The sequence below is a fragment of the Sprattus sprattus genome (genome assembly GCF_963457725.1).
Source record: "Sprattus sprattus genome assembly, chromosome: 15".
In the NCBI taxonomy this organism is placed as follows: domain Eukaryota; kingdom Metazoa; phylum Chordata; class Actinopteri; order Clupeiformes; family Clupeidae; genus Sprattus; species Sprattus sprattus.
The window spans coordinates 27,615,103-27,628,227 of NC_137913.1; the positions used below are offsets into that span (position 1 = coordinate 27,615,103).

Genomic DNA, 13,125 nt, shown 5'->3' on the forward strand with positions numbered 1-13,125 from the left:
CCGTCACTCAAACACAAGTCCACCGTAAGCATACACAAATGTAAACACAGATACACACATGCTCTGCAGCCTCCTCTTAAAACATCAAAATCCATGAAGAAAACAACTCTGCACCTTTGTCCATTTCTTTTCTTTTATATTCAGCAGAGAAAAAACATTAGTCATGATGACTTGAGTCTCTATCCTTCAGTGCATTAAATAGTCTGTGAAGTCCCGCCCCTCTTCTTCCGGCCAATTTGATTTTGCCTCTGAAGTGAAGGGGCGGGGAATTCCCAGACAATGCATTTGCTTTTCAGTTAAATTTAAGTATTTTATACTGCAAAATAACTCCACTAGATGGCACCATTACTGCTTATATACAACAGATGGTGTCCCGCAGTATGCAAACACTTAAAATCTTTCTTAGTTTTTAAATGTTTAGTTAAACCAATACAAATTCGTTAGATAGACTAAAATATAAAAACAAATCTTAAAAAATTAAAGGCTTATGAATGCGTGGTGTTCTTAAACAGATCACATATTCCATACAGCGGTTCATGTTACTTTTTGTCCATGACAAAAGGCAGTTTGCACATTGACCCTCACACAAGGAAGTAATCTCAAAGCTGTGTGTCAATCTCATTAGAAACGAAACTAAGAGGAAAGTTGTGCAATAGCTTCGCGAAGTGTTTATCAGCAGTTAAGAAGAATGGCAGATGCGATTTTAAGTAACCAGGACCTTTTTACGTGTCGCTTTGTGGATGAACTCAAAGGCCATGACACCGTTTCAGAGTATAAGGAGAAACGGGTAAGGACAGGAGATCTCTTTGTGGAGAAGCTATTCCACTTACGTATTATGAAATAAAAAAGTGGGGGAATAACTGTTTCATGTATTTTGAACTAAGTAGCCTAACTTTGTAGAATGCTTCAGAAAATCATACAGCCTACCATGAACCAATGCTAAACTATAGAACACCCCATAAAAAAAGTCAAACTACTATGGTTCAATAATACAATTTATTATATTATCTGTACATACAAGACAGAGAAGACAGGCAAGCAATAATACCAACACTAACTGAGACACCAATATATTAGATCGAATGTCTATACAAATTAGCTACCTGATAGTACGATTTCCAAATCCTGTAACCTCACTCCTGCTTTAACCCATGCGTTACCTCCTGGCTTGAGAAGACGTTTGTGGTGATTTTGTGGATTCACTTGACACTTTAGTTTTTACAAAGCTGTTTTCTCTCAAACAAGGCGAGCAAGTGGTAAGTAGAAGAATTAGAGTGATATGAAGCAGCTATAATGAGCAGCAAGCTCCTCTGTTGGCCAAAACAAGCACAACACGAGAGGTCTGCTCTGCTGCCTGGTCTAAGGTCTAACGGGCTATACTGTTCTTAATTCACTGTTAAAAACGAGGCCAGGGGCGGCCTTTCCTACAGGCGGTATAGGCGGTGTTAACAGGCCTAGGCTTATACCTCCTGCCTACCTGCACAACGGAATAATAATTACAACAGAATGTTTATTCAGCCTTCAACCTCGTGGCATATTTAATTAATGAACTCACACTTGCTGCTCTCCGTGAGAGTTAGGGAATAACAGAGATAAGGATGAACATCCCGCTTTATAGATAAGTACTATCACACGTGACTAATGTCGTATGAGGCCTCCCCCTGGACAAATATAATCATACATACATTCATACACAACCATTCTCAACAGGCGGCCGCCTAGAGCGCCATCTAGAGGGGGGCCAAATTTTTTTCGGGCGCATATTTTGGCGCCCCTTCTATATCTCCAGCCAATATTTTGACATTAAAAAATAAATCTAACATTAGGGTAAACTGAGCCAAAAACAAAAACAGAAGGGGTACCTATCTTCTTGGTTTCGTCAGAACATGCTATCCGGGGTACAATTTAGGAAGAAAAGAAAGGAAGAAGAAGAGAAACGTGCCAAGGAGAAAGGTAAATCCTGTTCTTAGCCTAGAATGAATAAGAAAACGTTCATGAATGCGTGAATTGCCACGGGCACTTTAGTGGAGGAAAGAAGAAAATATGTACAGTATGCCTACCGTATCATTGAAAGTTTTCCTACTCCCTGTCACATAGTTCATTAATGATTTTACAGAGGCGGGTATTTAAAAATGGATATGTCCATTTATTCTACATTATACAAAAAATACATGATTAAAATAGGGGTGCACATATAAAGCCAATAGGCATTGCAACAACGCTACAAAAATCGTACTCGTTGCACCCATTAAGGAAGACAAATACTGGTGAAAATCCAAGTGTTGTATTGTCATTTAAGCGAATGGATTGAGTGTAATCTTGCTAGTCAGCAAACGCTAGCTAGCCAGTGACTTGTTAAATTCCTTGCTATTGCCATTCAGTCGAAACATCAGTTCAAGTTCAGCTGTGGGCCTACCGCAATTTGCGTCATTTTCGATGTGTCATGAAATAATGATTTGAGTAACCATAACAATGTTAGTTTGGTGGAGCGAGGTAGCCAGTTTAATAAGACATGATTTTACTAATCAAGAACTATGCATCTTAGAATGAAAAAAGAATGTCAGGCTTTGTTTGTTGAAAGTTTGTTTTGATTCTATAGTGTATAGGCTTTAAATGAGTGAATAATATGTGCCTCAAGTGACCCAGACCTTCTAAGATTTATATTTGCCAGCCATCAACAGAACAGAAGACTAAGAAAACATTATTTGCAGGCGAATGGGAAGATGACGTGTGTGTGTCCATAAACGTTGATACAGGGTTGAAGAGTATGAACAGGGGGGCGTGGACGGAGCGTAGTTCAGCACAGGCGAGACATTTTCTCAGTGATTTAGTTCTTGAATAAATGTTTGTTTGTAAATGTTTGTTCATGTTTGTTAGATCGTTGTTGTGTTTATGTGAAAGAAATGCAGTCTCACAAGGCAAAATAGCGTTTGAAAGTTGCAATCCGTTTTCGTGGGGGGGGGTATTGGGCGCCAGGAGTGAGGCTCGCCTAGAGCGCCAAATGTGCTAGGGCCGCCCCTGAACGAGGCCACCAAAAAACGGAACTGTCTCTGGAAAACTGGTACATCTGGTCACCCTATGCTGTTTGTGGCTGAGATGCCCAGACCCTTTCAGATTAGCCCAGAGATTAGGGTGGTTACCTGGCAATAAACAGGGACGGTGATTAGGGTACTAGACTGGGAGTAAGGACGGATTGGAGTGGTTCAATTTGATCACTTCCACTCCACAAGAAAAACTTTGATTGTGATTATAATAAGTTATCAGGATTTTGTCTGGTTTATTCTTTCTAACTGTGTAGTGTTGATGTGATGTATTTCTTCAACATAGACACACTTGGGAGAGACCCAGGGTAGAAGCCATCAGATAATCCAGGAGAGAGAGAAGAAGCTGCAGGATCTGAGGAAGGCTGTGGAGACTCTCAAGGTGAGCACTGACCAGAGGAGAGGAGGACAGCTGGTTGCAGTCAGCCAGAGAGGAGTCTGTAATGCTGAGTCACTTTAAACTTCCTCTGTGCCATTCTGTTGGTAACAGGCTGTATAGAAGAGCTGTGTGAGTGGGTTGCTTGAGAATGCCCCCTTCTCTTTGTGTGTCTCCTAACAGAGCTCTGTAAAGACAGCACTGGAGGACAGTGAGAGGATCTTTACTGAGATGATCCGCTCCATTGAGAGAAGTCGCTCTCTGGTAAAAGAGCTAATCAGAACTCAGGAGAAGGCTGCGGTGAGTCGGGCTGAAGGACACCTGAAGCGACTGGAGCAGGAGATTGCTGAGCTGAGGAGAGATGCTAAGTTGCAGCAGTTTTTACACACAGAGGAACCCCTCCATTGTCTCAAGGTAGGTGTGAATGCATGGCTAGTTACAAAATGTTTGGTATAATGGTATAATGTAGTTTTGGTATGTTTTGACATAATGGTGTATTCTTGTTTGGATGTAAGTGTCCTCATCGGGTCATTCTTAAAGGGTGTCTTTCAGATATAATATTCATGTTGAAAGCCCTGCTAACAAATACCCAATGTCCAGTCTCTCTCTCTTGTGTTTCCAGTTTTCCCAGACTGTTAGTGAGCCACCTGAGTCTAAAGACTCTTCCAGCATCACTATCAACCATAGTCTCTCTTTTGAAGCTGTGAAGGAATCTGTCTCCACACTAGATTTCTGCCAGCAGGTCATGAAGATATCAGCTGGTTGGTCACATTCTTGCAGTGCTTCTTCTATCTTTGGGATGTATTATTTAAAACATTGGGATGGTTAATGATTGTAAAAAACTGTGTTCAAACTGCTCAAGTTTTCTTCCAAAGGAGTTATTTCCCCTTTGTCACCTTAGTGCTTTAGGGGGTTCATCATCTGGGCTCTGTAAAGTGCCTAGAGACTACTCAAATTGTTATTGGTGCTACCAAATTCACACTGGTTTAAAATGCAGGCAGATTCTGCTTAGTGAGTGCTTTTGTGAGCCAGAGCATGCCACAGTCCTAATGAAGTTGAGTGACTCTTACATCTTAATTTTATCAGTGTTCAGGGGTCAAACGATGTAACTAGCTGGAGATCAGCAATGACACATAGAAACAACAGGTTCATACAGTATAAACCCACACACACACATTCAAACACAAACAGACACACACACATGCACCCCCCCTCCCCTCCCACACACAAATGCACATACATTATGTATTCATTAGGCAAAGTGACTTACAGATGCCCATTCATATGTTATATTCACACACATGTTCTTGTAATTACTGAGCAGGATTCCAAAAATAAATACCGAGACAGATTACAAACTGTAGTTGGTAGATGTATTTAGAAAATAAGAAACTAGATCACAGGAGTAAACTCTCACTCACCTCTTGAAGTCAGAGTCATATTTAACTACTTATTTACAATGTTTACATGACTCGGAGGAGGAGATTAAAAGGAGATTAAAAAGGCATAGTTACGAGCTATTTACTTTAACATTTTCTCTGAGGAAAAAACTCGACAGAAAATGAAGCTGATGGGGATAAGAGATTAATTTAATGTTCTGGTTGAGAAACAAATATTTCTATATTGATTTACATAAAGATACCCACATACTTAAACATACCAATGCATACGCACTAAACCAACTGGTTTCACCAATTACTTCTGTAATTCATGTTAATGAACAGATTCAGATGGTTAAGAACTAAAGGCCTTCCAAACATTCCCTTGCCATCCTAATGAAGATAAGCGACTCCATCTTTACTTATCAGTGGAAGGTTTGAGACCTTTAGGATTTAAACAGCTAAAGACTCAAGACATCACCTAACATGTTTTTATGATCTCTACTGTTGTGGTTTAAAGATGAGCATGCTGTTATTCTCATATACGCACTACTTAAGGAGTTTAATTGGTTATTATGCACTTCAGAGTTGAATTGGTTATAATGCAATGTTTTCTGTCTCCGTGTCTGAAGTCCAGGCTGTTTTTCCAGAACCACTGACCAGAGAGGTGTTATTACGGTGTAAGTAAGGCATGCACTTATCCCACACACATACAGACACACACACATCCAACATAAAGACCTAACTTTTTCCTGGCTTCTTCTCCATCAGATTTCTGTCACTTCACACTGGACACAAACACAGCAGACAAATACCTCTATCTGTCAGAGGGGAACAGGAGGGTGGAATGGAGAGCTGAGCTCCAGTCATATCCTGATCATCCAGAGAGATTTGATGGGTGGCCTCAGGTGCTGTGTAGAGAGGGTGTGACTGGACGCTGCTACTGGGAGGTTGAGTGGGGTGGGGAGAATGCAGTTGATATTGCAGTGTCATATAAAAGCATCAGCAGGACAAGAGAGAATAAGAGTGTGATTGGATGTAATGATCAGTCCTGGAGTATGAAGCTCTTCAGCTCCAGCTCCTCTTTCAGACACAATGATAAAGAGACTAAACTTCCTATAGTATGCAGCCCTAGAATAGGAGTGTATGTGGATCATGGGGCAGGAACTCTGGCCTTCTACAGCATCTCTGACACAATGACCCTCCTGCACAGAGTCCAAGCCACATTCACTCACACACTCTACCCTGGGTTTCTGGTTGGCTTTAGATCATCAGTTAAGCTGTTATGACTGAGAGGGTCAGATGCTGAATCCAGACTTCATTCACCCAGCCTCTCTACCCTGGGGTTTGGGTTAGACGTTAGATCACCAGTGAAGCTGTTGTGACTCTAGGGTGCAGCGCTGTCTAATCAATGGCAGTCAAACGTCTAATCTGACAAATTTTTAAACACTTCTTACGGCAAAATCGATAGGCCTATATGCCAATGCCATTAATTAAGATCAATTAATCACAAAGCATATAATGTATTCACATGTTTTTTTTTTTTTGTCAAAATTGGTCCCTCAGGAAAGATGGACACATTTCACCAAAATATCAGTTATTTTTTGAAAATGTACTGTATCCATGTGTCTTTATATTGTGTTCATCATGTGAAGAGGATGTTCTGGGGAGAAACTATAAGTGCCATCGGTCATTGCATCAAAAGGTTTTTACAGTAATGTTTTGAATTGATAGTAGTTACGACAGGCCCTCGTGCATGCTATTATCAAGGGCCCTAGTGCACGCTATTTACTAGTTAAGAGGCGCGCACACACACACACACACACCATTAGGCGTATATATATAATAGTTAAACTTTCCTATGTTGTAATTATGTATAATCCATTGTGTCATCTCTCCTTTTGCAAAAGATAAAGCAACAACAAACTGTGATAGCTGGCCTCCCTCTCATTAATATTAATGTCTTAATATTAATGTATCTAACAATATATATTACCAGAAATGTGTTGGATTCTACAGTCGAATTAGTAACTTCGGCTATTGTATTGGGAAAGTAGACATGTAAAAAAGAAAGCTATCAACAATAGCACTCTGACACACTAACTTAAACAAACGGTCAAAATGCTGAAAGGTTCTTTAAAAACACTTATGAAAGGCACGATTTGTTGCGGCGGCACAGCAGCTTTACCAACATCTGAAAAACACATATTAAATGAAACAGGCGCTCGGTGGCGACCTATCATTCAGGGCCTGTTTTGGAGCAGATTGCCTAGCAGTCCGTAGTCTCCCAATTTGCCAAGATGCTGATTGTGGATTATCATTCCCTAAAATCCACGTTCGGTGACAAACATAAAAGTTCCTTGTGTTTTGCTGCATATGCCTGTCTGAGTCCTGTGTATTTGTGTGTTGCCTACAATGTCAACATAATCCCATAATCTGCATTCCAACTCTAAAGCCTCAGCTAAAATGGCTTTAATTTACAGTAAAGTAACAACAAAAGTGATTCAAACTAATGTTTCTAGTTTTCCTCATCACTTTCAATTACAAATGTTCGCTACTTCTGAATTTCCTCATGGCTGTTGATGTCTATCAATGTCGCTAATTTTTTAAATGATGACAGAGGGCAATAAGGATCCGTATCAGACTGGTGAGAAGGTCAATACACAGCTGGCATGACAACCCATTAGCCAATCATAGCGCTCGTACTGTCTTTGCCATATAATCATTGTAATTAATATTCTTTCTGTAACATTTGCTGATATCAAGATTTCCAGCACAAAACAATCCCACAAATCCCAAAAGTTTGTTTTCTGTGTATGTGACAAACAAGCTAAGGGTCATGCAGAGTAAACTTGATCTCAAGCCAAGAGTTTGAGGATGGTTTTGGTATCTCCGTCACCATAACAGAATGAGGATGTCATAGATGACTCCCAAAACCTTATCTATTACCCAATTACTGACCTCTTATTAGCCTTACACAAAGTAAACAAAACAGAAACACGCATGCACACACAGAAGTGTATATAGTATAATCTGACTTATTTGTAAAACATTCCTTCACCCAAGAAATTCCTGAAATATACCATATCCCCTGTTAAGACGCAATTTTCCTATATACCAATAGGGGGATAGGCGTCTTGGAAGGTTTGGGTGGATGCGTCTCTCTCCTCGCTTTGCTGAAAACGTAACAGTTATTAAAGCACCATTCTTAGTTCAATCATATTTATCTGACTCCAATTTCTGGTATGACTCCACTCTTATTAGGAGCTCAGCCTTAGCCCCTAGCTTTTATTGCATATTAATACCGGTTTTTGTAGGCTGATCTCCAACTCATTTTTTCTATTGTCTGTATATGAATTCCTCCCTTACTTGTTCGTAACCGTTTTGTCTTGGAATAGTGTCACTTAGGATAATGCCATGGCCGATTGACATATCCACGACACAAGCAGAAACTATTCTGGGTCTAACTTTGGGTCTGAAACCACCTCAAGCCCGTCTTCTGTGGAAACACCGGAACCTAAGAATAGGTCATAGTGGGTCCGAATTTAACAATTTATTGTGTCAGGCATAAATTACTTATACAGTACATTCAATCAAGTCTAAAATGAAGAAATAAAGTCTAACCTAAAGAATACTAAGTCTTAAATGAAGAATACTAAGTCTAAAATACTACATGAAACATAAAAACACTTAAGAGGACATGAACATACCTGGCGGCTTTGAAATGGCTACTCACACGGATGTGAGGGAGATCTGAAGTCAGAATGTTTCAAGTTCTTTGACTGTCTTACCCTTAAGTACACATTTTAGTCCTACATCTGGCCTAATAATTACCCCCACAGATAAGAGGTTTCTCAAGATGAGAATCACACATTAACAACCAAATGGAGGGAGTTCTCACCCACAGTGGGGGTGGACCCCCTCCAACCAGAGGCACTTTTGACCTCTCACAGAGACCAAAATGATCAGGTCTCTGATATGTTTTAATTAATATACAGCTGTAGAACTGAGACCATTTTCCCACTCAGACTAAGACCATTAAAATGAACCCAAAGAAATCCTCTTACAATGCAATATTATGCAATAAAGTCCTCTTACATTCAATGTTCTGCCCCTAGTTTCACCCCAGCATGGAAAAGCACAGGGAGAGAACCAGACCCATGGGTTTGAGATAAGAGTCTTAGCAGGGGGGGGGGGGGGGGGGAATCAACAACAATTGTGCTTATGTGTGTTGTATGCAGAGATGTAAGTGTTTGAGTAGGCATAAGAACCAAGAGCATGGGTGGCGTGTCGGTCTCACTTTTTCCAGGACAGGTAACCCCCTGCAACAGCTGCTCCCTATGCCCCCTACTATCCTGGTGGCAGCCATTACCAACTCTCATATTTCTACCCAATCTAACCATTTATTAATAAATATGGTCATTCTTCTATTTGAATACCTCGTCTCTGTCCTTTCTGGAGCGCACCTGAGTAAGAACCTGCTTGTCTCTATCAAAGGGTACACATTATACCTAACACTATATCTTGGTGTGAAAGTCAGGTGGCGTAGTCACATCCAGAGCCAAGACCTAACTACCACTAGGTTACACAGAGTAAACTTGATCTCAAGCCAAGAGTTTGAGGATGCTGTTGGTGTCTCGGTTACCATAACAGAATGAAGATGTTAGGTCATAGATGACTCGCAAAGCCTTATCTTATCTGCCTTACACGAAAACACAAACACAAACATGCACCCGCACACACAGTAGTGCATATAGTAAAGTCTGACTCGTTTGTAAAACTTCCTTCACACAAGAAATTCCTGACATAGGCTGTATCATATCCCCCACACAAGGAATCATTGATAAGAAACAAGCAGAAGGAGAAGACCCCACAGAATAAGACACGCTCAATTAGTGACCTCTTATTTGCTTTACACGAAAAAAGCCTCATCTTCAGATGGTGTTTGCACTGGTTTTAACATTTCAAATATCGCTAATGTTGTAACTGCTCGCTCTGTGTGTGTCTGAGTGTGTATGTGTGTGTGTGTTTTCAAGGGTGAACTTCCCTGCCTCTCGATACTGCGGTGCCAAAAAGGGGATATTTTCAATTTGGGCATTTTCCCCTCTGTTGAATGAACAACCTCAAACCACTTTGCAGCAGTCAGCATGTGTTCGCCCCGCATGCACTGTTAAATATCTATCAGTAGATGGCAGTATTGCAGTAAATTAATGGGCTGGCTGCAATGACTCAATAGCCTCTAAGATAAGTATTGCATGTGCGCATGCGCTAGTATCATTTTTCGCAGCAGCTGGTTATTAGGTACATAGACATAGAATACTCGCCCTTGAAAACACACACACATACACACACACAGACACACACAGAGCGAGCAGTTACAACATTAGCGATATTTAAAATGTTAAAATCAGTGCAAACACCATCTGAAGATGAGGCTTTTTTCGTGTAAAGCAAATACTTATTCTATGTCTATGATTAGGTCAGTACGCGGCAAATCACCAGAGGAGTCTGCATGGCAATAGTTTGCTTGTTTGTTTACATCTTAGTGGTGGACGTTAGTCCTGTTTCCTATTCCTTTCTGACACGTTTGTGCGTCACTGACGAACTGTAAGTCTGTTTTCTTGTAATATGAATGTACTCGAGAATTTGTCTTCACTCAATCTTACAGGAGACATTCAAAGGTTCCAATCTAACAAGGGGGGGAACACTGAGAAAAAAAGAAACAAAGACAGATGTCACAATCGCTCACACCTAACCGTAAATACGATGAAACATACTGGAGAAAAGCCAGCTCAGTGTTCTGAGGGTGGAAAAACCTTTAATGGCACACCTGACCTCAAGAAGCACCAGAGGATCCATACTGGGGTAAGGCCTTATCAGTGTTCTCAGTGTGGAAAAACCTTTAGCCAAATGTATAGTCTCAAGACACACCAGAGTATCCATACTGGAGAAAAGCCACATCAGTGTTTTCAGTGTGGAAAGGCCTTTAGAGTCATGTCTAGTCTCAAGACACACCAGGGGCCGGTATTTCAAAACGTGTAATCCAGATCAGAATGATCCGGATAACCAAATCCCCCTGTTCTCATCCACGGATCAACCTGATCTATCCCGGTATTTCAAAACTTTGACAGATTGGATCAGAGTGATCCTGATACCGGCAGATTGGGATGTCCAAATCCGTCCCGCCCCCTGGATCACAGACAGGAAACAGGAAATGGACCAAACATTTGACAAGAAAAAGGAGAAGCTAGCTCAACTATTGTCTCTAAATTAAAGTATAATCTTGGCCAGTGTTGATGCGTCCTTAGACTACATGAAGGGCAATCATTATATTGAGTTAACCAATTAAGTAAATCATCACAAAGTTGAAAGAAGAGCTCGGCGATCTCTAATTAAGCAGAGTTTGCGCTAATACGAGCTAACGCTGCTCCATTGACTCCTGTGTTAAGGAGCTAACAAGCTAGTAAATAGGCTAGCGTCTGTATGTCGCGGTCCACAGTCCATTTGAATGCATTCACTCGCAAGGCATTGTGTGTAGATTTCAAAATGTGTTGTACATATCTTTTTAGGAAACAGTTGTCAACAAAAGGGACAGCCCTAAAACCTTAATATTAGTTTTTCTTTACAGATGTCTGTGGGAAGAGAAGACAGCCAGTAGTTAACACAGACCTGCTCCAATTGGCATAACCTTTTGAGATTTGGCTATGATTAAGTGTGTGCGCTGAATGCATGTTAATAAATAAATTTGACTGATTTTCAGTGGATTCTTAAGGTATAACTTAACAAAAAACTGTTACTTAAATAAGGCATTAATATTCAAACTTTCGCTGTGTTTTCTGAAAAAGAAAGGAAAGTGCAACGAAAATAAACATTGATCAAACATCAGTGAATTACTGTATAAAACAAAAAACTTTGGGAGCAGTTACACCTAAACTCTTCAAACCTTTACATGTAATCTCCCTCAAATCCACCTCTGAGGTGGGATCAGGGTGATCCTGATTTTAAGGATCAAACTGATCCAGATTTCCCACTTAAATTTTGAAATACTCAACAGCAGTGTTTAATCCAGATCAAAGGCAGGATTGGATTCCCAAATCTGAATCTGAATCTTCAGGATCAGATTTGCTTTGAAATACCCGTTTTTAGGATCTGATCAGGATTTAATCCAATCCAGGAGGATTAATCCTGTCGGATCATTTTGAAATACCGGCCCCAGATGATCCATACTGGGGAAAAGCCACATCTGTGTTCTCAGTGTGGAAAGGCCTTTAGCCAAACGTGTAGTCTTAAGTTACACCAGATGATCCATACTGGAGAAAAGCCACATCACTGTTCTCAGTGTGGAAAGACCTTTAGCCAAATGTGTAGTCTCAAGAAACACCAGAGGATCCATACTAGAGAAAAGCCATATCAGTGTTCTCAGTGTGGAAAGGCCTTTAGACGTATGTCTCATCTCAAGGGACACCAGGGGCCGGTATTTCAAAATGATCCAACAGGATTAATCCTCCTGGATTGGATTAAATCCTGATCAGATCCTAAAAACGGGTATTTCAAAGCAAATCTGATCCTGAAGATTCAGATTCAGATTTGGGAATCCAATCCTGCCTTTGATCTGGATTAAACACTGCTGTTGAGTATTTCAAAATTTAAGTGGGAAATCTGGATCAGTTTGATCCTTAAAATCAGGATCACCCTGATCCCACCTCAGAGGTGGATTTGAGGGAGATTACATGTAAAGGTTTGAACAGTTTAGGTGTAACTGCTCCAAAAGTTATTTGTTTGATACAGTAATTCACTGATGTTTGATCAATGTTTTTTTTCGTTGCACTTTCCTTTCTTTTTCAGAAAACACAGCGAAAGTTTGAATATGAATGCCTTATTTAAGTAACAGTTTTTTGTTAAGTTATACCTACTGATAAAAGCCTCCACTGAAAATCAGTCAAATGTATTTATTAACATGCATTCAGCACACACAATTACATTTCATAGCCAAAGCTCAAAAGGTTATGCCATTTACAGCATGTCTGTGTTAACTGCCTGACTTCTCTTTCCACAAACATCTGTAAAGTAAAGCAAATATTAAGGTTTGAAGGCTGTCCCTTTTGTTTACAACTGTTTCCTAAAAATATATGTAGGCTACAACACATTTTAAAATCTACACACAATGCATTGATGCATTAGAATGTGGTCTGTGGACCGCGACATACAGACGCTAGCCTATTTACCAACTGTTTAGCTCCTTAACACAGAAGTCAATGGAGCAGCGTTAGCTCGTATTAGCGCGAACTCTGCTTAATTAGAGATCGCCGAGCTCTTCTTTCAACTTTGT

General features: G+C 40.3%; 1 protein-coding gene across 1 annotated transcript; it reads left to right on the forward strand.

Moving 5' to 3' along the window:
* Window positions 1-688: 688 nt before the first annotated feature.
* LOC308376503 (E3 ubiquitin-protein ligase TRIM39-like) lies at window positions 689-6,104 on the forward strand (the record flags this gene model as incomplete). The annotated part of the gene is made up of 6 exons (XM_080852859.1): window positions 689-787; window positions 3,328-3,423; window positions 3,601-3,831; window positions 4,040-4,178; window positions 5,429-5,476; window positions 5,568-6,104. 6 exons carry the CDS (start codon window positions 689-691, stop codon window positions 6,083-6,085), a joined length of 1,131 nt encoding a protein of 376 aa, XP_080708985.1. The 3' UTR covers window positions 6,086-6,104.
* Window positions 6,105-13,125: the final 7,021 nt, after the last annotated feature.